This window comes from Ciconia boyciana, chromosome 7 (assembly GCF_034638445.1).
Source record: "Ciconia boyciana chromosome 7, ASM3463844v1, whole genome shotgun sequence".
NCBI classification, from domain to species: domain Eukaryota; kingdom Metazoa; phylum Chordata; class Aves; order Ciconiiformes; family Ciconiidae; genus Ciconia; species Ciconia boyciana.
This window is the reverse complement of record NC_132940.1, coordinates 34,145,799-34,170,816: the sequence shown is the minus strand read 5'-3', so window position 1 is coordinate 34,170,816 and position 25,018 is coordinate 34,145,799. Positions and strand designations below refer to the sequence as shown.

At 38.0% G+C, this 25,018-nt stretch overlaps 1 protein-coding gene across 1 annotated transcript in view; it reads right to left on the bottom strand.

The window, feature by feature from the left end:
* The window catches only part of HMCN1 (hemicentin 1), a 204,746-nt gene that overhangs the window by 107,002 nt on the left and 72,726 nt on the right, over nt 1-25,018 (bottom strand). Inside the window, exons 11-21 of the mRNA XM_072867250.1 lie at nt 23,039-23,314; nt 11,481-11,622; nt 10,943-11,070; nt 10,104-10,217; nt 8,975-9,133; nt 8,036-8,230; nt 6,884-6,982; nt 5,260-5,387; nt 3,130-3,274; nt 1,466-1,578; nt 268-427 (exon numbers count right to left, since the gene is read on the bottom strand). Of these exons, the coding sequence (XP_072723351.1) occupies nt 268-427; nt 1,466-1,578; nt 3,130-3,274; nt 5,260-5,387; nt 6,884-6,982; nt 8,036-8,230; nt 8,975-9,133; nt 10,104-10,217; nt 10,943-11,070; nt 11,481-11,622; nt 23,039-23,314 (1,659 nt within the window). The remainder of the gene's footprint in view (nt 1-267; nt 428-1,465; nt 1,579-3,129; nt 3,275-5,259; nt 5,388-6,883; nt 6,983-8,035; nt 8,231-8,974; nt 9,134-10,103; nt 10,218-10,942; nt 11,071-11,480; nt 11,623-23,038; nt 23,315-25,018) is intronic.

Sequence of the window (25,018 nt, the reverse complement as noted above, 5' to 3'; positions counted from 1 at the left end):
CAAGGTAACAGGTATCAGGAGGTTTTAAAAGAATCATAACAGCTGAAGGATAGGCCTTTCAGTATCAGCCATTTATAAAATTGGCTACTATGTGGATCCAGTGATCTAGGACAAAGTCAAAAGCACTAATTACGGATTAGTTTAAATCCCGTTTGCACTGTGGGTATCCTTGTTCACAATCCACCTCAGTGGGTTTTACTGTCTAAAGTAGAATGCAATGAGGGTAGAGAGACAATGACACTATACTTGATTTTAGCTCATACACACCATAGACAGTCAGCTGGACTTTCCGTGTAGCATAACCAGCAGCATTTGTTGCAGTGCACACATATTCCCCAGTCTCTTCACCCCCCGGTGAAACTACATACAGACTTCCATCAGACCCTGCAGAAAATTTCACATTGCTGGAAAGAATTACTTCTCCTTTCTGTAGAAAGAAGAAGAAGGAAAAAAAGAGAAGTCCATAGTGCCTGGATCTTCCAAAATCAATTACAATCATTTAATTAAATAAAAGCTAAAGCTTACAGAGATAGAATAAAATCTAATGAAAACATGAAAACTACTGAAGGAATATAAGAATGTTAGTTCCTGTAACATCTCCCCTAGCTTATCACATTGCTGTGACCCATTCATATGAAGACTGCTGTATTTTTAATATATCACCGGGTCAGATTTTTCACTGTGAAATATGCTCCATGCTCTTTAATGCAGTTCTGTAGACCAAATGATTTGCAGGCAGTCTGACTAAACTGAGCAATATTTTAATTTACATTACAGTTCTCTTCTATTGTTCATGGCTGAGACAGACAAAGTATTTTGAATTAACTAAGAAGCCTGGCCACAAAATTCCATCCATACAAATTAAGTAACTTCAACTAACTTTTCACACTCCTTGAGTGTCACTGTCTAAGCAGTAACAACAGCAGAAGCACAGGGATTCTTATGCAGAAAACTTGATACTTTTTACAGACCCCAATTTTTAAAGCAAATTTGAGATTTCAACTGAGTTAATTTTGACATTGATTTCTGATGTCAAAATATCTTGTCAAGGATGTGATTGAAAAGTGACAGATGGTTAACCCCAGAATGCCATTCTTAGACACATTTTCCTCAGAGGAAAAAGTAATCTTAAAAGTAAGGCTCCAAAACAAAAATAAACTTTCAATCTGTGGCAGGTTGCCTAATCTCAAATTATCAACTCACAACAGGAATATGAACAATTTCTAAAGTGTTAAAAACAAAGATACAGCAATAACCAAAGCCCTTACAAACAACAGAACATTGATCTATGGCTGGACCATGGCCAGAAAGCACTGCTCTAAGAAACTAAAGCAGATATGAAGAAAGAGATTTCCAGGTCCCTCACAACTGGGGCTTTTGGCCATGTTTCTCGAAGTTTTTATGACAACTAAATGATGTGTTCAATTCATCTTTCACCATGAACAGCTGAAAGATGAGAAATTACCTTGGACCAGACAATAGATGGCTTAGGAACTCCACTTGCTTTGCATGGTAATGTTACTGGGATTCCTTCAATGGTGCTAAATATCTGCTGTCCATGCTGAATAACAGGCAGAACTAAAAATAAATGCAAACATTAAACACATGCAGAAGACAAATTTGAAACCATGGCACAACTCTTACAATAAAATCCTTATATTCAATTACTGCTTCATACAGGCAGCAGGGTTTGGGAATTTTCAGTCTCTTCTCTGAACCCTAACATTGACAATGACCAGCCACTTTCTCCTCCACTCTGCAGTCTTTCATGACAGAACAAATACCTGTTCATAACAACGCATGTCAGCCACAGGTTGATCACTGGAGTAGGTACATATAGTTTTAAACTAACTGTAGGTATTTCACATAGCTGATCACAATCATTTCAGAAAGTCTTTGTCACAATATCCTTTGACAACATTTTAGGCCAGGCTTCCCGAAACGATACTGTACATGATTGAACCTATACCGCATGTTTCATGAGAATGGGTTCAGCATTTTTGGTGCCAAGTCAATTTCCATCGATGGACAACATTTTGAACAGAGCAGATATGAGAGTGAAGAACTGTTCACACTCCAGGCTTATTTAATATTTGTTTTAAATGCTATAAAGTCATGCTAACTGCAGTGATGGTTTCTTGCAGGGACTGTTAGATGAACTTGAATAAAAATATCAGATCACTTCACAAAATCAGTAACAAGACATAACAAGAACCCCAGTTCCCCTACTTAACTGAGCTGGTTTGGAATTAACAATGGAAAAAAGATGATCAGATTTAAGGCTATAAGACAAAAAACTAGACCATTCTAAAAACATACAAATATATTCCTTTCTGTTCTCAAGTTCGGAAATATGCCAAAAACTAGTGTTGACATGGAAGACCTTATTAGACACCAAGTACTTGCCTGCATTAAAAAAATAATAGCTATTCTTAACATAAAATGATGTTCCATCATCTTCAGTGAAGCTTAAAATAAATCTCCTATGATTAATTTAACACGTGATAAAATTTCAGGCTGTAAACCATGAAGTGGTTGTGACCTCACACAGAGTTAATACAAGTATCTTCAGCTGAAATACAGACGGGTTACCACAATACTAACACTTTGTCTTGTTGTCAGTGTAATTTTTGGTATGTTTTAATTAAAGAAAAAAAAAGGGGGGGAGGGGGGGGAACCAACAAAAAAACCAAACACATTTTGCCAAACTCATAATTCATTTTATTTCTAATTCTCCCATGAGTTGTGCTACCTTATATCAGTTATGAAACCCCCAGACAGTGCTTTTCATGGTTTTCCAGTAAAATTCCACTTGCATCTGTTTTGTTAATAAAGCTAGAGATGAAGACAGCACAGCTAAACCTTTGAAGATGTTTAAAAATTAGGATCTTTTACGATCACAAAATGGTGTTATTTTTATTTTAAAAACAGTCTCAATCACTCAGTTCTTTCCTGTGCAGTGGATCCAATTTCCCACCACATTACTTTACAAAGTAACATCATTACAAAAGAGGAAATTTGAGAAATTAGTATAACTGTAACAAAAAAGCTCTAGTGGGAGCTCCTGTTAGTAAGAAATGCACTCTCATCTTGCATTCAGCACAAAATCAACAAGACAGCGTTCCTTACCATACACATTAACAGTAGTAGTTTTGTTGCTTGTCCCAGCAACATTACTTGCCATGCAGGTATAATCACCGCCATCCTGCAGCCGAACTCTTTCAAGGTGCAGGCTTCCATCACTGCGAACATTAATGTAGGGATTGGGAACCAGCTGCCAAAAGAGTGATGTAACATTTTACTGAAGAAAATACTTGTTGATAATATTTACTTTGTTATGCAGCGTGGCTTTACTTATTTCACATTCTTAAAAATTATATGTTCCTGGAGAATTTTACTAGAGCTTTTCCTACCTTCCATCTTTCATAAAAAACTAATTTTAAATAAGAATTTTGGTAGCACCTCATATTTACTGCTGGTGTGAGATTAAGATCTGCAACGGCAACTCTGCTTTGCCAGAGCACATACAGAACTGCCACTCATGCTTATCATGCACTGAAGCAAAACCAAAAACTTAGCTGAATTATTTAACTGTGTTTTTTTATTGGTTATTCCAGTAACCCAATCTGATCATAGACCAACTCTTGATGAGTGCAATGACTTGTTCTAAACCTTCTAACTTTCCATATCCATCAAGTAGAAGAGATCAGCTCTGAAGCATACCATTGTGAAAGATAAGAAAAGTTACAACTTTCCCAAAAGAAGAGTAATTTTTTAAAGTTATATACCCTATAGCAACAACAACAACAACAAAATCAATGAGCTCAGCAACATAGACTTGCCTTACAGAAAGGTTGTTAGAATGCAAACTTGTTCAAGTCATGCCATGCTCAGAAAAAGCTGCATTCTTTAAAAATAACTTACTCCAACACTTCCCTTGGAGCGTAGCTTTTGCCATGAGCTTACAATTACAGGAAACTAGCACTACTACACAGAGGAATTAGCAACTCAACAAGGAGGATCCTGCCAGTATTTCTCACAGAAGTTACAGCCTGTGCTACTTGGACTTACACAGTTTAAAGAAAAGTCCAATGATTCCTAGTGATTCAAAAACTGAGCAGAAAAGTCTAGCAAGTGAAGGGTGAAGTAGTGCCAGGGTTCTGCTTAGTGACCATAAACAAAAAAAATTGCTATCATTTTTTAATTACAGCTGTGGAGAAAGGGCTGTAGGGAGAAATTAGCGAGCATGATAAAAAGCAGGGCTTCACAGGGATGTTGAAGTCAGTAATTTGGCTACTACTAAAGAAATGAAACTTCAGACATCTAACCTAGGCGTGGTGTCTACACCACCTTTCTGTCTGCAGGAGTTATAAATTGGCAATGGTATGCTCTCAAGGGGAAAAGAAAACATACATGCTTTCATGCTCTGAGCAGTGCACCACTATGAAAGGAGTATATGATACAGGGATGTTGAAATTTATCTCATCCCATCAGCAACATTAAAAGTCACGATGTTAAAAAACCCTAAATCTACAGAAATTTTCTGGTATCTTTGTTTTTAAAAAATAGGGAAAAAGAAATGCTTTTCAGTTACCAGGGTTTAAATTCAAGCACTTTTGTCATTCTAGTGGGATATTCCACTAGCATTCCTATATTCAGAGCCTAAGGCTGAAATTCAGGAGCTAAAGAGAATGCATAAAACTGCTTTGAAAGTAAGTAAAGTAGAAGATTAAAGGTCAATTCACACATACTTTGGTTCAAAGTTCTTTTCTAGACCTTCACATCCCCCACTACCATCTCCTATTCTCTGATCTCCCTTCAGAGTTAGAAATTTCCTAGCACGGGCAGTGATCACAGTGAGGCATAACTGTCAGGATGCCACACTTCACGTCCACTTTCATATTTTGAACAGTAATAAGCTATAATTTCTCGGGGGAACGGCTGTACTCTGAATGACAGCGCGGGCAGAAACTCAGAAGCAGCTACTGCCTTACAGATACAGCCAACTGGCTTCTCCTGAAGAGGCAGCATCTCCTGCTGAGTGGTAGTTCTCTGCTGTAATTCACCTCGATGACACTGGATCCTTGTTTCCAGTGAGCAGGTCTAATCTCGTGAAGCATCTTTATTTGTAAGCCTAAAATCTATCAGTATATTTGTACATCGACTTTTGTAAATTAAAACAAGGTGTTATTGCGGCTTGAAACGTCAGTTGTAGATTTTCTCTGCCAGTAAATCTTACAGGAAACAAAACAGTCTTACCACCATATTATTTTTAATCCACCTCCGGTCTGGAATAGGGTTTCCAGCAAGCAGTACACATGGCAAAGTGAGCTGCTGCCCCTCAATTACGTTGGCTGCGGCTGGACTTACTCCAATCAGAGGTGTAACTTGAACAAAAGAAAGGATTAGAAGAAATTATTAAGATTTTTTATATATTCATGTAAAGTATTACATCTGAATTTTTATTATTAGTCCTGTCACTAATGTTACTTGCAGCAGCTTCAGACAAAGGTCTCCTTGTGCAAGGTACTATACAAATATAGAGCAAGAAACATTTCCTACAATGAAAACAATATGATTTAAATAGAAAGGGGAAAAAAGGGTTTTAAAAAAAAAAATGTAGCTGTCAACAAACAGCATGAAAGTTCCAACATACTTAATTTTATGACAAAAACTACCAGATAGAGTTCTGGTATCTGAAATGTCAATGATGCACGCAGGAAAAGAAAAAAGAAACAAATGAAGGTGTGGGGTAGCATAGGAGAGAAAAGGAATACATGTACAATGATCCTAAGGCTAAGGAATGGCAGCAAATGGAAGACTTGTCCAGCTGAAATTGGATCCAATCCAGCATTTCCCTGAAAACTAATGTTCCCCTGGATACCAAGCTGATACATGATTTTTCCTTACTTGGGCAAAATACCAAAAATCAAAAGTAGCAGGTTTGGTGAGGACAAAAAATAAGTGGTAATTTCCTTTGCGCATAAAATTTTAAGGGATTAGAATAGAGGTCAACAGCCCAGCAGAAAGTTCTGCATGCCTTGTAACGAGCAAACAGAAAGCACTCCTGTGCACATGCTTTGTAAATTAATTTTAAATAATGGGGATTAAATAACACTTTTAAATAGGTAAAAACATGTTGTTTATCAAATACTACTAGCATTACAGATTCCCACCACATGTTTTAAGTTAACAAATGGTTTCTTTGATGGCAGATGGACTCCATTCCTATCCTCCCGCAAATGTATACATTCCATAGCATTATTTTTCCTTTTATTGCCAACTGTCCAACTGAGATAATAAACAACTCCTTAATAGCACAGCTATTGTCAAAGCTAGACATCTACTGTCTTCTTGGATCACTAGGATTCCTTCCCAGTTATATCAACACACTGACCTAAGCAAGTTCATTGATGCCTTTTTTTAAAAAAAAAAGATTAACTAAATGACAGAAACCCCATCATTAGCATCATGGTGATTTTTCATTTCTTAATAAATTTACTTAGAAATAAGAAACAGAAGACAGGATAAATCACTTTTTTAAGGTCCATGTTATAAAGTGTAGATGGAACTAATACAAATTTACGTAGCCAGTGAAAAAACAATGTTCTAACATGCTAAATTCACTGAAATAAATTACAACATTCCATGCAAATGTCATCTGATTCAGTTTGTGTGGATGACTACATATCTGTAAATATAGCTATAGGAAAAAAGATAGGTCATAGATACGTCACATACATACGTCACCATGTATGTACATAACCCACAGACATCCCATTTGTTGTACAAACACTGACTATCACCTCCTCCAGCATATTCCAGGTATGGAATGCTGCCAGTCTTTCCTTTCACTTTCGTCACTGATGTTAACCACTCTTACCCAGTCCAGTGACTGTGATCGTGGCTGGCCGTGACTGAATCCTTCCGAACTGGTTCTCAGCTTCACAGATATAAGTTCCTTCATCACTAACCCACAAACCTAGAGAGGGAAAAAAAAGAGATCAGATTGCAGCATCTGAAATGACACTGAAAAGTTTGCAATACATGGATACTCTATCCTTTTATCTTTCCATTTCAAATATTCGGTTTTGGCCAGATCATTCCTTTCCATCTGTCACCATGTACAGAAGTAATGATTATATGAGTGCTTGAGTAAAAAAAAAAAGCATTGTGTATGTATATATATATATATATATGATACTTTTCATCACTTTATATATTGCATATACTTTAATACAGTATATACTAACGTGCACAAATAATATATGGCAGTACACTATATATCCACACATACATACGCTATCATGTAGTACATTTACTGTGGAATACTGCTTACTACATACAACAATACGTGTCTGTACGTGAACGGACACCCACACAGTAGTACATAACACACGAGTACATACAGTACTGTACAGCACTGTACATACAGTAGAGTGGAATTACTTCACCCAACCTGATTACATCTAGAAAGGAATAAAAGAGTTAATTAAGAAAACAGAATACGATCACTTAGCACATAAGGGTGACTGAAATGCTCCAAATAACTGAAGTCGCAAAGCAACTTGCAGAATTTCTAGTTATTATGCAAGTTAAGACTTGCCTAAAACAATGAGTTTAGAAACACTTCTTGGAAAAAAGGAAAAAGAAAAAAGAAAAAAAGAAAAAAAGAAAAAAAGAAAAAAAAGAAAAAGAAAAAAAAGAAAAAAGAAAAAAAAGAAGAAAGAAAAAAAAGAAAATCCATGGCTCCTCAGTATCAACAGAGACAATAATCCACATTTACTTAAACAAAGGTATAATAATTTCTCTGACGAGTGAAGCCAATGATGAAACACATCTGAATTCACAAACTCATGGGAAAATGAACTGCATGTTAACAGCAATGAAATCAGCATCAGAAACACAATCTCTGATAAAAACCCAGTCTTTCTACAAAGTTAACAATTGTATAAAGTAGTATAGTAACTTAAATGCATTGCATATGTCTTACTTCCTTCTAGCATCTTTTCTTTAAGAAGTTTAGTCTACCTACTATTAATAGACAGAGCTCCTGTTCTGAGCTGACTGATGGAACTGACTGCAAATGGTCTTGAGAAAAGGGAAGCACCATTTAGCCGCCTCCATTTAACCTTCGGTTCTGGGTAACCTTGAACATAGCACGGCAGTGTGATGTTTGAGCCAATATCTGCAGATTCATCACTAGGCTCCTGCGTGAAAACTGGGGGAGCTGGGGAAAAAAGGAGAGAAAAAAAAAAAGAGTACACAAAGTGAATTAGGGTTGCAACATGACATTAGCATTCTGCTTGCACTGTTGACAACCTAAATTTATGTCCTATTATGCACAATTATTCTTCTAACAACAGATTCCCAACTCTACCAACACCCTACAAAAGCAGCCTTGCATGCCCTGTACTTACAATGGGGAACTCAGAAATGGGCTAAACGTCTCAAAAAAAGGCAGATACAGGCGAACGTGCACACTCAAGTGTTAGCATTGTTAAGTTCCTCGTCTCCTTCAAACAATGTTGCTCATTGCTTTAGAAAGTGTATGTGCCTGACAGGAACATGCATTTCACAAGACGTGATGTGTCAGGCCACAAGCAGTTAGAAAGAATTAGGAAAAGAGGAGAGGAAGGGCTAAGTTACAATAACCTTACATAGTAACTGAAGTTAGTATAATATATTCACTACTTGAGAACTATGTTAGGTTGATGTTTGAACAGTTTCTTCCTGCTCTGCCTCTCTCTTCCTCCTCATAACTTTTATGCTTTGCAAAAGAAGTAAGGGTGAAAGAAAGTTGGAGTCCAAATAGGACAAGGAAACAGCTTAGTGAACACCACCAAAAAGGTGTTCCCAGAACACACACACTTACATGTACTTGTGAGAAAGGTTCAGATAAACAAGGCACCATTGACCAGATATAGAAACACTGAAATTAGAGTATTTACTGTCTAGATTGCAAGCTACTTACAGCCAACATCTAGAGTTATCTTTCCAGAAGCTCTCCCTGCCTCACTGGTAGCCACACAGGTATAGTCACCAGCATCCAGATCTTGTGTTTCCTGGATCTTCAAAAGACCCCGATGAGTATCAATAATGAGAAATGCTGATGCCCTCAACTCTAAGTCACCTAAGTCCAGACAGAAAAAAAGTAACTGAAATATAACAGGTTATTTACCAAAATTATTCTAACAAAACAGTGTCCAAGTTTGAGATTAGTTCACAACATGCCTGTATTCATTTAGCAGACGAGTACTCTGACTTCCACCCAACTGTGTGGAAAAATTCATTACTACATTAGATACGATCCCTTTTTATTTATTTGTTTCACAAGGGGAACACAAACCCAAGTAGCTTTGGACAGAGATCCAAACAAACCCAAGTAGCATTAGGACAACGTGCCAGGCTGTATTTCTTCTTCCCAAGTTAGAGACTACATGTGGCAGCCACTTGTCTGCCAGCTCTGTACCAAGTTGGGAACTCCCCAAAACCTAGAATACAACTTTGCTGCCTCTCAAGCTCAGCAGGAGCCACAATACTGATGTGTAACATTCAGAATTGGCCCACATGTACTCTTTGGGATGAGCATCAAAGCCTGCTTTAAAATACAAGCCAACCATTAACTGCAGTGAGTTCAGAAGTAGCTTCCTTTGAGGGAAGGTTATTTGCAAACAGACCAGAATAGGGTTTGTGCTTCCCTCCAGCCACTGTCAGAGATGAAAGACTGGACTGGATAAACTACCTGTTGGTAGTATCTACCCAACAAGAGTACTGGTTTTCAGGAAATCAGCAGGCAGGTGGCTTATACAACCACACACAGGCGCCAACTGCTTTTTCTTAGAATAAATGTTGTCTTGAGCCATGGGATTCTCTAACTTCTATTTAACTCTATGAAAACAACTGCAGTTGTGATACCCAATATCCTGCCTCACTACTTAAGAAATTTTAGCAGATACCTCTGAGATTCAGAAGAAGGAACACAAAGTTCCCTAGGCATTGCAAAGGAATTCGACCTTTTGAGAAAATGAAGTCACTTCAGGATCATTGTTCTAAACATTACTGCTAAAGTAAATAAACCAAACACAAAGTAATAAGTGCACCTTTAAACCATTTAACTTGGGGATGTGGGATTCCAGTTGTTTTACACTCCATAACAGTTGTGTCTCCAAGAGCAACCAGAATTTCACTTTGAACTATGGTCAATGTTGGGCCCTCTAAAAAGAAACAATATAGAAAAAATGATTTCCTCATCCAAAGCATATATCATTTTTAAGACATAAACCATGAAATACTCTAATTTTCTCTTGTTATATGGAAGAATATTTGCATTAAAAGTCAGAAGCCTTAAAAATCATGTAAGGTAAGACAAACACTGGGAAATGGAAAAAGTAGAGTCTGGAATGTCCAGAGCACCTGGACCATACATAGAATATACAGGAATTTAAGGAAAGAATTGGAAGAGTTTGATCATGTAGAAAGTAAAAAGATTCAGAGTCTCTCTCCCGCTCCAGCCAGATGTTGGTCATCAAGAATTTTAGTAGTCTGCTATTAATACAATAATGTAGTGTTTAGAGTACACAATTTCGACTAGAACTCCACAGTGCCAAGCACACTACAGGAATTTACAGAAACATGATTCCTTCTCCAAAGACCTACTCAGATTTGCAAGCCTACCCCTCTTTAATACCCAGTGTTAGGGTTGGATTTTTTTTGTTCTTAAAAATAGCATAAGAAGAAACATTAAGCCCCAAATATCACATAACAATACTACTCAGATTTGAACAGAAAACAAAAGGGACATTTGTGAGCTGTTCAACATATTTTCTGAGATTTTTTAAATTTCCACCAGTATGTTCTGCATGGTTCTACTAATCTTAACAGTTCCTGCCAGATGATATATTTGTTTTTTTAATTTCACTACCTTGTTTCTTTTACTTACCTATGTATGTAAGGGTGGATGTCTGTTTCTCTGTCCCAGCTGAGTTACTTGCCAAGCAACCATAAATTCCTGCATCTTTTGGAATTGCCTTTCTTATGATTAAGGTGCCTTCTGGGGTCAATCTATACCTGGAAACACACAGGGGACCAACCAAAATGATTAAAGAAAAGAGAGTAACAGTTACATCCACACTCCAAGCAGCAACAGCAGCAGCATGACCAGATGGTTTATAAACAGGTATTGCTGGTTTTTTCTTATTATAAGCAACAATATTAGTATTATTATACCTACCAGAGAATATCAATGCATTTTGTGAAAAGTGTCTAAATTAATCTTGTAAAAAGCTTTCTAAAGAAGAGAACTAAAATATTTCCATTTTAGAGATGAGGAAATTGAAATTAAAGAGTTATAAAAGTGAAGATTGAGGTACTATTTCCAAAACTCACAGACTCCTGTGGAAGAAATAGTTAGAATATTATGGCATTCTTCAAATTTCTTTCTCACATAAATTAAAAATAAATAAAGCTATAACCCCTACCTGCTTGAACCAATAATAAACATATCGTTGTGTGTCCATACTACTGTTGGCTTTGGATAACCTGTTGCAGAACACCTGATAGACACTTCAGAGCCTTCTGTAAAAGTCTGATTCTTAGGTGAAATGACAACCCTAGGTGGTTCTAGTAAAAGAAATTAAAAACAGCAATTAAAAAGATCCATTTAGAAAACACTTACAGATAACAATAATAACTTTATTCCCATTTTCAAACAGCTGTATAGTGAGAAAACAGTCCTAATAAAGGTCACATGAATACTTCCCTAGAACTGCTTCAATGTAACACAGATAACGACCATCAGACACACATGAATTGCATCCTAAGGTCAGTGACTGCACTGAAACATAATCAGCCTGGTGATAACACATTCTTTAAAGTCTCTTTTACTTATAATATTATTCAAAGAGTTTCTATTTCTTGAATTAGCTATCCTTTCTCAGAGCCCACTCATTTCCTCACTTCCTTTAGTACAGTCTATCAATTCCTCAGCATAAAACATACATGCCTTTAAAAAAGTAAGTCAGGATTCAAGGTACAGAGACCAAATTAATTAACATGCCTACACGGTTTGCTTTGCTCTGAGATGCAGAATTTGGAGCTCCCAGATGTGGGCAAAAAGCTGCCAGAACCAAGCAAAGTTCACCAACATAATCCATCAAGGTCATAAGCCAGGCTAAAATAAGAGTAAGTAGTGCTAGGTCATCACTTTGAATAGAAACTAGGAGAGCATGCTTAAAACTCAGCAAAGCAGCAACAGAGACAATTTTGACAAATTCGAGTCAAATTTGTGCAGACTGCTCAAAATGAAAGCCAACGAGCACAAGTCTTCTGGCAGGCCAACAGTAAGAATATAACCTGAACGATGACAATAAAAGTCACGACGTATGCGTAGAAAGAAATTAACAGCAAAATCACATTGAAGACAATTGAATCTGCAGTGTTAACAATTCCAATGGATGTTATGGATTTCAGCTGCATTTTCACCAGAAAAGTGAGTGGTGAACTTCATAGAATTCATTCACTTACATGCTTAGACAGAATTCCTCAGTAAAAAAGACCACCAAAACAATTCACTGTGGCAACTGACATTTTCTTCTATGGTACATACAATTTTGTCTTTCTTACAGTGGCAAGAAAAAGATCCACACCACTTAATGGATAAGAAAGTAGCAACTTGTAGTGCTAACTGCTGCTACTTCATCTTAGTTACTTGCATGAAACTGGCTACTATTAGATCAGTAGTATCAATCTTCACCTTCGGAGCTTTGCCTTTTGCTAATCACACACTGTATTAACATGTATTCTTCTGCAGCTGATCTTTTTACTAGCAATCAAGCCTAACACTCCCTTTTGGGAGAGTAAAAGAGGCTAAATACATGTAACACAGTGGTACCTTGAATCTAGGGCTGCTCTGCATAGCTCTGTTTTACTAGCTTCAGTGGGAATTACACAATCCTATAGACTCAGGTGACATTTGACATGTTTTCATGGCTGCTAAGGAAAAATGTGTCTAAGAGCCAGTACACACAGTCTATGTGTGGCATAATCCATCAAGGACAAGAAGATGATGTGATGCTATACAACTGCCAGGTGAACAGCAAAAATCTTTCTAGTTCAGTCTGTCATATTGCAAACAGAAAAAATTCAGAGTGCTACTACAAATGCCTTTCTGGAAGAATTAATACCATGCCCTTTTTGTAATCATTGGCAGGAGGAAAATTATTTTCTAAGTTCTATGTTGTAATACCATTTGCTTAAAAAAGCTGCTAACTAAAACCCACAGTGTTTCTAGCCTGGAAGAAGAATCTCCCTGCAGAAGCTTGTGCTGCTTCTAGGACAGAAGCGAGACAGGTTCTACCTCCTTGCAGAGCAGAAACACCGTGGGTTTTAGTCAGCAGCTTTTCAAGCAAATGGCATTACAATACAGAACTTGGAAAACAATCTTCCTCCCCATGATCTCAGCACACTTAATAAGAGGGGATTAGTGACTGATAGAAAACCTGAGATAATGAGAAATTAAATTATTTTCAAATGCTCAAACATCAAATTAAGAGCACAGATAAGAAGAGCAGGAGATCTCTTCACCTTTTACATGGAAGGGTTTATCAAGAGTAGCATAGGTTTGGGAAATACAGGCTGGCAAGTCTATAGATATTATCAATCAAGTCACACTCTGCTGACTTTAACAAGGTGTCTGTGCCTCTGCAGGTCCAACTTCACTTGATAATATGGACTAATTACATCCCATTACAGCCACAAGGCAGGGGAGTATATAACAGTACATAACTGTCCCATGGATATCAGATGTTTTACTGTCTGCCACAATCACAGTTACTATAGAATGATTTGTCCTGTAATACATCTTACTGAATAGGAGAGCAAGTTTCCTACAGAAAATATAAGTAGTTTTGAAATATAATTAGTAGTAACATCAGCATGTAAGTCATGGACATAACTTTAACTTTTTTAGTATACTTTTATTTAAAGTATTTGCACTATGTTTTATGTTTGCATTTCATGAATAATTCACATGTTAGTGTTTCATGCAAACTTATCTGCACGCTCCTATTAAGTGCATAAAACACCTCTTTCAAAGAGAAATGTAATGCTGTTTTGAGGAAGGCTTTTTGATGCAGTATGGCACCTGGTGCTCTGGGGAGCAGAACTATTATTGCCAAGATTTGATGACTGTTTTCAGTCATTGACTAAATGTGAGCTTGTAAAGGATTCTGAGACCTTTAAGTAAAAGTGTATGCAAAGCCACAAAGCTATACTGTCAAAGACAAGGAATAAATTAAATAATAAACAGCAACTAATTTGCACACAGTTGCAAAACTGTAAACACAGATGCATATAATGCCTTATCATTTCCTTCCTTAAATTTATGTCCATTAACCTTCCCCAAGTTCATTAGTTTTTCACTCAGAGTAGATTTAATAAAAAGCTCCAGGGTCCTGAAAAGTCCCTCTCATGTTTCATAACAGCTCTGAAATCTCTGAGCTCCCAGCAGAAAGGCACCAGAGGAAGGCAGAGCCATAGTTCCAGAAGTACTATGATTAAATCCAGATACAAGGAGGCAGGGAGAGGCAAGAAATGGATGCAAGTTACAGAACTGTCCTCAAGTGATTCATGATGTGCACAGCTTTCTCAGCTATTTTTATTTTGTTTTAAATCCTGCCAAGAGACACTGGGAGATATCCTGCATGCTCTGGTCTTCAGGAAGGTCTCCTCTCATGGCAGTATTAGGAAACTGTTTGTCTCAGATGGCAATTACACATTGTGCTTTGGCAACACACCACTGCTCATGCAGTTATTTTCACACAATGATATTATCAGGTGAGCAGAAGGTGGAAGAAATATTTGTATTTAACATATAAGCAATGAAATTAACTGAAAAAAGTCAATATACACAGCTGTAATTCTAGCTGGTAGCTTGAATATCAGTGAGGCCACATTTGCCACTAATTAACCATCTTGTTTTCTTGCTCAAAGGCCAGCAACCACCAGGCAGGGACACAGAACAGGCTTTCTTGCATGACAGGTCAATTTGATTTCTTTTGCTTTGTTCTTTGTATCATAGAGAAGATTTGTACATGGGCAGGAGAAGCACAAGCTCCTTACAAGCCAATCCCATTCAAGGCTGTAGAATAAAACCTTTTAAACAACATAGATAATGTGTAAAGCTTCTGAAGAGAAAGAAGGTTGGTGTGAAGATTTCAGGGTCTGAAGCATTCACATTTGTAACCATCCTTGGCCCTAATACTCATTAAAACCATTTGAAGCAGTTAAACTTAGCATGAAAAAGGGACAACAAATACCAAATTTTTATTTCATAGAACATAAAAAACCCTCTTATCACCCTTTATTAGTAAAAAACAGACGTATTGCCAATGTTTTTTCACTAATTTCTGCATGCTTTTTATTCTTTTTTAGAAGAAACTTTTCCCCAAAAGCCACCCTGCAGATTATATTTGACTGAACCATTACTTGTAAAGTATCAACATTTTTGTGCAGCACCCTCAAGGTTCTTTCTTGCCTTTTACACTAAGAACATTCTTGGAAAACTGAATGATTCAACCTATTCACCTGACAAATAATGCATTAACAAGGCTAAATAAGGACAACTATTGAAATGCATCTAGATAAAAAAAAAACCACTACGTAAGAATGCAACCACTGCAGCAGTTTGCACATGCTTGTTGCAAATTTTTACAAGGGTTTGATTTTTGTAAAATTTCACTCCCTCAAGACCTTACAGTAAACATCCAGACCCTCCTACATACACACAGATACTGGCAGAGAATAGATGGAGCCCCATCCCTCTGTCCAGTCTGTTCACTAGCAGTTCTCTGTAGTTACAACCCATTCTTGTTAGCATCAACTAAAAGGGTCTGAATTAACCTACTTGGGCTTCTAACTTCATACTGCAAGAGCAGATGCTTATCACAAAGCCCTGCTTTTAGTAATACAGGAACTGTATTGATGGTGTGAAAAATTAATTCTCTTCAGACTGAAGTCCTGCACGACCACAGCGATGTCTATGAATTCTTGTGTTACTGTGAGTTTTATGGATATGCCTTAGTTTTTCCATGTGGAAACATATAAATTGAAGTGAATGGCTTTGCTCTCAAACTGTCTAAAAACCTACATTATGTTACTGTCAAGAGTGCATACTGGGGGGGGGGGGGGGGGGGGGGGAGAGATATCCAAGTCTACTATTATGATAGCTATTAAGATATGTCAGTAAGTGAGACAGAAGATAGGGGTTATGCAGATACTGAAGAATTCCTCCCAGAGCATAGATTTCCACTTTGATGTCAGATCAGGCACAGAATTCACATTATATCCTATGTTATGAAATAACAACACAAATGCACATAACCTGTCACTACATTTGCAAAAGGAATCCTCTCCATTCATTGGATTTGTATTAAGTTTAAATCACATTTTAGCAATATTTATTGGAATTAATATTCAATTCAATTTTAATTTTGTTCACAAGCCAAATGAAAGAAGTGCAGAAGAAAAATTGCACATAAACAGAAAAACTGACAAAGGCTCCTGTTTGAATAACAAGCTGAGAACAGATTTCTTACAGCCTAAATAAAGATCAAAACATTCAATAGGGATAAACAAAAAGTAGCCTTCAACATTAATCAGCTAGTCACACTCATCTATACTTTTGGCATCAACCAAGTGAACCTAATAAAAAGGAATATTGTCTTTGGACATTATTAGCTTGATTCATTCACTTGCCAGCCATCTCACTTAGTTGCCAAGTTCCCACTGATCTCCTTCCCAGTCCACCCTCAACCATGCAGAAGCGCAGGGTGTGCCATCCTGCATCATCCCTTGCCCTGGCACTCTGCAAAGGTGACGCTGCACAATGAACCACAGAAACATCTGTTTCCCTAACTGCTTATGCATTAGCTCAGGTAAAAGATATGCAGCAGTGGCATTCATGGTTGCTTTTCTGAGACTCTCCATGAAGCTTCCAAGCACAAATTTAACTTCTATAGGGTAAGAGGGGGAGCGTTATTGGGATCTTCTTGTTCAGCCAGGGAGTACGCACAAGCTGCAATTTCACCAATGCCAACAGCACTCTGCTATGGCAGGATAGAACAAGTTGATCTGCTGTGATATATTACACAGCATCCACCCCAGCACTAGTAAAGTGTGCTGTGAAAGACAACAGGGGAAGGACCACCCATTTTCTCTCTGTAGCCAAAAGAACTACTTCCCAAAAGACATGCAGATATGCGCTACAGTGTCACCAAAGTTGTTTTTCATAACCTCCCTGCATTTCCTTGTAACTTGGCATTCACTGACCATATGTAGACTCTATCAGAAAAAAATTAAGCACACAATAAGTGTGCACCAGCTGTGAACAAGAGGCCATTAAAAAAAGCATCTGACACCATACATATCACATGTCTGGCCTTTACAATGACCTCCCTGCAGGAGAAAGCCCTGCAGAAGGAAAGGAAATAGGTTCCTTCCTACTCATGACCCTGTCCTGGGTTTGTACTCAGCCCTAGAAGATGGTAGACTCAGGAAAAAACACTTGGTGAACACCTTTATAAATGAAAAAGAAAAAGTCAGGCTTCCTGCTCCAGCAGAGCAGCACTGACAAGCTGCAGATAAAGAAACATCATCTTGGAAAACCACTACTTTACAGGAAGTGAAATAGGGGACTTCAACCTCTGGAACTTAGTGGGTTCTTCTCAGGGGATGTGTCCCCATCTTCATGTGATAGAGAGACAGTTCACTTTATTGAAGTGTAAATTGAACTTGTTTATGCTCCTATGCATTACCAAGGACTGCACACAGCCCTCCTGGAAGGGTTGCCAATCCAACACCTTTCTTACAGCTACAAGTACAATACTTAATACTTTAATTAATGATTTCCCTGTGCTTTTTATTAACTGTTGCAGTAACACAAATCAAATATCCTGCAAGAAGCTAGTTTCCAAGAGATCCATATGGTATATTGCCTTGAACCAGAGGTTTGGGTAGGTCAGAAGACAGCTAGAAGTACTGATTTCTAAACATGTTATGGTTCCACTCCTCCAAAACTCGTCTTAGAAATCCTTCTAAAGGCCTACATTTTCTGTGAGAAAGCAGCAAGAAAATAATGAGCAAGAGCAAGAAATCAAATGACAGAGATTAAGATGCATGACACTAATTTCCTGTTTTATTTAATATCCTAATTTTTTATCTTTCTTCAAGTTAGGACTTAAATTCTTTGGAGTAAGAACTCTTCCTATGATGCACGATCTGAATACTATACAAAATTACAAAAGCTTAATCATCACTTATTTAGTTGAATTTGTGACAAGTTATCTAAAAGACACAGAAAATGTAAAGGTATTTCTAGCTTGATGAGAGAGCTTTGTTTGCCCTGCTTTTGTACTGATCTGTAGAGGATCTCACCCAGGGAGTATTATCAAAAGAAACCTCCCAAACAACAAATTCAGGCCAACTCATGAAGTCAGGCCATAAGAGTGATAGGTCTAATAATGCAAACAATTTTTTCCCCATCAGTTCCCTTTCAGCAAATGTAGAAAAGAACCTCTTGCAAACGGCAGCTGTGGGGAGAAGACAAATGAACTTGGGAATACTCATTAATTTTCCTGAGCGGCAGAGAACTCCAGAGAGGCTGCTCAGGCAATTCCTGACCCTTCTGCTAACCTGCATTTCCTGTGCAAGAGGCTAGTTTCTGAAAAAACAGCTTAATGACTATCATTGAGCCTGCTGCGAATCGTAATTAGCACCTAGCAGACACATAGGTACTGATTCAGCTCTTTCTTTCAAAGAATACTGACTTTTACATCAAAAGAACATTGCTGAGAGTTAAACTGTTTTACTTCCTGCTCTAACAGGGATGGAAGTGCCACAGTGATAACAGAGTTGAGGTAGTAAATTTAAAATATGCAGCCTGGAACAAACATCGACTCATTTTCTCAGACAGTTCCAAATAACAGCCTAGAAAGAAGCACAAAAGGAACTAAACTGCTTTTCATTCTTTAGGACGGACACTTTGCATTTAATTAACTTCCTAAATTTGAAATAGCAGGTAAAGCAGTAATACTTCAATTTTATTCCCTTTCTTGTTTTCTCTATGTTTAAAGAACTCAGTACAGTGTAACAAATTTCTCCTTGCCTATCATTACAGTATGTATCCATGTATCTAAGTGAATGTATTAAGATGTTTATTTCTGTATTATATCTTTTCAGAGAAAAGAGCAGAGGAAATTCAGGGAAAAGAGCACTGGGTTATGCCAAGGAGACAATTTACCTTTTGTCCATCCAGGCAGTCCCTTTCCTGGAATTATTCCAGATATAAGCACATTCATGCTGAAAGTCCTATCATGTTCATTCAGTTCTGGTTTCTGCTCCTTGTCTGGGACATACCTGAGAATTACCATTGCTTTGGTTGAACCAAGTCACATACATTGTCTCCTGGGCAATTTTTTTTTTTCAACCTGGATTTCAAATTGGCTGGTAAGCATCCACCCACATCATTTCCCTACAGTAGGCAGCACATTTGCATCCTGTCAGGCTAATAGGTCCCGCTTTCCCCCACTGCGCGTCTAATATAGTTGACTGTTTAACCAGTAGGACAGTACTCTTGTCACATGTTGGCTTGACAAAAGATCACTTAGCAGACTGTTATTAGAGCAATGACAATTCTTCAATGCCCAAAATCAAACATACACTTTATTTCTTATGTGGGCAGGTGGAGCACGTAATATGTATGCTTATTTCTTGCAGGTGCAGCTTAGGTACTTCTAGCACTTAGCTGGTAGCACAGACCACTCTGAATTATTTAACAGTGCTACTTGTAAGCAGATGCTGAAAATACCTTTCAGTTGTGATTGTTATACCAGACAGGCTTTTAAACATTTTTAAATGTTCAGCAAATAAGCAGGTAAGGGAAACCCACCATGCTTATGGACAAAACAGTAACTACAGCATGTATTATTTTATTCTACCTGTACATTCAGATAAAGAAATACATCAGAATAGTATGCTGACCTGCATGCTGTTTGTCAGTGAGCTCAATGCACAGCAGCTGGCATGTCATTACCTTAGATGGCTCCCAAAAAAGACAAATGTTCAGTGTTGCCTCACTACTTGTTCATCTACTGCTGGAATTCATCATATGCTCAGATTACTAAACTCAAACATCTCTACTAATCACCAACATAAACACAAGCAAAAGCTGCAAAAGTTTCTACATACTATACAGCTGTGTTGTAAAGGCAAAAGACAGTGGCAATCACTAAAAGAAGTCCTTCATTGTCTACTCTTACTTACTCACACTGGAAAACATGCAAAGCCAAGACTACTATAAATCACATTTAGCATCACCCAAATTTCAGGGATCTGAGTTTTAAGTGTGTATTTGAAATTCTTGGAGGAGTAAGGAAACAAAATACCAACACAAATCAATCCCTTCAGCATGCACACTGCTTCATTAAAAAAAAAAAAAAAAAAGCCTAAATTCCTCAAAATTCCCCCGAATCAATATTACTTATGTGTATGAAAACATCAGGAACAAAACATCAAGCTACCAAAGTAGTCCATATTAATTCAACCTGATAAATATGAATATAGCAAACTCATATTCTGCCTACAAGACTGTAACAAGCTGGAAGAGAAAGTTTACATGCTCATGGTATTTCCCTCATCAGTGAGAAATACATCACTGAAAAGTTCATAGGACCAACAATGTTTCACACTCCTGGCCAATCTTTAGTCTCACACAGCTGCAATATGCTCCTTCAGGCTTCTGATGTATTATATGAAGCATCTGAAAAAGTAGCGAATGCCCTTAAAAAGTAGCAAATGCCCTTGCAAATTAATTTATGTTTCCATCTAACACCAATCTGTTGGGAGGACTTGAGCAATTCACACTATGCAGCCATCATTAAAGAAGGTCTAAAGATGAGCGTGTACTTTAAAAGCTAGTCATAGCACTCAATAAGTACCAATACAATCCTAGAAGGCTTGAGAGCTTATACTCCTTGAAATTTATAAAACTGCATTCAGTGACTTTTCAGACTACTCTGAGCAGTATACTGCCACTCCATAGACAGGCACAAGTTCTGAACAGGATTTTCATCTAGCTGTGCTCAATATTAGCGTGGGACAATTAGTGACTTAGTATAGTATGTTCTTAACACAGAACACACAACTGGGGGAAAAAAGTCAACTCTCATTTAAGATTTCAGTCTGTATTTGTACAGCTGCTGGCACAAAAATCAGATGAATGTTCTCTTTCAGAAACAGCAGCATCAAACTGAAACCTTTCAAAGCAAGGGTTTACTACAATCCACTTAAGCATGTAAAGCAGATGCTGGCTTATTTTTAGAGCTACCAACATTTGTTCTCTGCCTTAACTCCCACTCCAGAAAGAAAATGGGGGTGAAAGCAGTGTTCATTCTCTTACGATCCAAAATTCAGAGATCTTTATGGAACTGTCCCAACAATAATAAAGGGCTTCAATATGAATTTAATTTGACTTTCTGAATTACTTGCAACTACACAAAGCATGAACCCATCTCAATGTATTAACAAGACTTCAAATTTCCTTCTTCAGAATGTTAATAATGACAACCCTATAAAGCTTTTGCTTCTTACATATAGCCAAATAATTTACTCGTTTGCTGCCAAATATAAACTGTTCTTTTGAATACTATTCTAGACCTCAACAAGCACTACAGGTTGTACATGACACAATCACACAAAGTACCTCCAGAAATCCGATAGAAATCAATTTGTCCAAGCAAACTAAAATTATCACAAATAATAGTGCATACTAACATCCTGATACCATTCAGCTTCTGGATATAGCCATTTGAGATGTTGGCAGTTGATTACTTTTTCCAAACAAAAAGAGGCAGACACTACTGAAGAAATGTGAATTCAGCTGCAGCTTAGCGTTTCCTACACATTTATTCTGTTCTAAGCATCTTTCATCAGAAATGAAAGAAAACACATCTCAGACTCTCAACTAAGTCTGTCTGAACTGCCCAAGAGGGTTCTCAGACGTGTTTTAAAGCTGTTAGCAATACCAGTAACAGTCAAAATGTAATTCTGAACTACTTGATATAATCATTCTACATACATAAGTGATTTGAAACCTCAATACTCTCCTGTGGCAGCAGTGAACTTCTTTAGCTTCACTATAAAAAACTGCCAGAAGTAATCTGGTCATTTTGTTAAAGCTCCCAGACTGGTCTACAGACATTAGGAGGAAAATCTAAATCCCAGGAAGAGATGAACAAGGGACAGGGGTGCTTCTCTTGCTGCCTTTGACATGCTTGAATGAGTGTCTTTATGGAAAAATCCTGTAGAATTTAAAACTTAAGTTTTCCAAACGTATGGGGGTTGGCGTAGTTCTTAGCTTGTATTGACTGGCACTATAAAACAGATACAATAACATAATACACAGAAAAATTTTAGAAGTACTATTCTGTTACAAACAGATATAAAATAAACCAGATGAACACAGAAACTTTTACCAGTTTAGTGACACATATTTAACAATAGTTATAGTTTCACTGAAAAAAAAAATTAAAAAATAAGAAAATAATAATAATAAAAAATAATCCACATAGCCAGCCTGTACATTTTCTCAAAGTAGAGGTTAGCTACAAATATTGGGGAGTGGTGTATGCATGTGTGTGTGTAGCTATTTCTGTGCTCTACTCTTTAGGAGACACTAACAACAAAACTACCTCAGGCTCCATTCACTTGTACAGCAGTTAAATTGGCAGTTATAGGAGGAGGATCAAACCACAGCTCAGAGACACACAACACAAGGCAGTCTCGCAAAATGAGCACTAGTGCTCTTTAGCAACTCCCATTGCCATTTTGAAACAGGGAAGAACTACATAACATTCTGTCAGTCTCCATGCAGTTTTATCAACAGGCATAAATAAAATACAGAAGTTACTAAGAGAGACCGCTCACAAGATAAAGAAAATATAAACCATGACAGAGTAAGTTTAACATGCAGTTTCCTTGTTACCTTGCACTGTAAGGAAGACTGATGCTGTGGTAGATCCACCCTCATTAGAAGCGATGCAGTTGTACTTGCCAGCATCCGTGAGCTGTACAGTCTTCACCTCTAAAGACAGGTTACTCATTATCCTTATTCGCAGGGGCTCCTTAAGCCTCACATCCCTTCCATTTCTCTGCCAGGTGAGATTGTAATGCACTGTGCTTAAAGTCAGGCAGGTCAAGATGGCTCCTTCACCAGGGACAACCGTGACATTATTAGGAACCTGAATCATGGGTGGAGGCTCTGCATAAAAAGAACATAATAAAGAAAAAAATAAGAGAAAAAGATTTGGGAACCTTTGCTTCATTTGTGGATTCTTGATAAACAACTTCAAGTAAATTATAGTGTAAAAAAAATTTTAAAAAGAAAATGTAATATTGGTTTAACATTTAGTTTCATTTCACATTGCTGAAACCATGAAACAGAACCCAGGACAGCATCCTCATTCCCTGATCTAAGCTACCTGACAGGAGCTTACATCACACGAACACACCTGATGTGAACACACCTGATTTAGGTCAAAACTGTTGTATCACATAGGATGAAAGATCATATCATGTATGACAGAGGATGTAGCACTGCGTTCTTTGAGCTCATCTTGCACTGGGGAAAGCCAACAAGTAATCAGAGCACCACAGCAACAGAAGGAAGAGACAGGACTACCACCAGGTCTCAGAGTCTGATCTCCGAGGTGTGACCACACATGGTGCAATCTGAGCTACACACTAGATTTTTGCAGACTTGTATATGAAAAAACCATGTTACTAGCAAGCTCTTCTAATAGCAACAATGAAACCAAGTTAACAGCTGCCCAATGCATGTGCTGGTTTTGGCTGGGACAGAGTTTCCTTCATAGCAGCTAGTATGGGGCTGTATTTTGGATTTGGGCTGAAAACAGTGTTGATAATACAGGGATGTTTCAGTTACTGCTGAGCAGTGCTGACACAGAGTCAAGGCCTTTTCTGCTTCTCACACCACCCCATCACCGAGTAGGCTGGGGGTGCACAGGAAATTGGGAGGGAACACAGCTGGGACAGCTGACCCCAACTGACCAAAGGGATATTCCAGACCTTATGTCATGCTCAGCATATAAAGCTGGGGAAGAAGAAGGAAGGGGGGGACGTTCAGAGCGATGGCGTTTTGTCTTCCCAAGTAACCATATCACATGATGGAGCCCTGCTTTCCTGGAGATGGCTGAACACCTGCCTGCTGATGGGAAGCAGTGAATTAATTCCTTGTTTTGTTTTGCTTTGCTTGCTTGCACAGCTTTTGCTTTACCTATTAAACTGTCTTTATCTCAACCCACAAGTTTTTTCACTTTTACTCTTCTGATTCTCTCCACCACCCCACCAGGGGGGAGTGAGCAAGCAGCTGTGTGGTGCTTAGTTGTCAGCTGGGGTTAAACCATGACAACGCATCATTATTAAGTTCTTCCCATGACAGTTTCTATAAGGGAATGTGGAAGGAGAGAGCATCTGTTCCCTTAAGTTTATCTGATCAAGGACCTTGTCAAATGGGATAAGGAAAAGGGGAGGTAATAAACACAGTATAGAGAGACACAGACCTGACAGATGAACAATAGCAGAGACAATGACAAGAAACAAACTTCATCATGCTAACTGATGGGCTATCAAGAAGCTACCAGCATCATTTCACAGAGGAGCCAACCTTGGACTTTGCAAGTGATAAGGACACAAACCTGGGGGTCCCAGATACGGCAGGGGTGGGGGGGGAAGCTGTCAAACTGTGGAAACTGATAAAGTAATATGCAGGGGAAGTGACTCTGGGAGGAGCAAAGGGGGGAGCAGGCAGAAAGAGGCATAAAAGGGGCCTGTTGCATGTAAAACATCACCAGGCAGTACTCTTGTCTGACTGAGCCCTGCACCTGATCATCACAGCCTGTCCTGTCTTGTTATTAAATCTTTTTTTAACTCTCTCTCTGTGTAA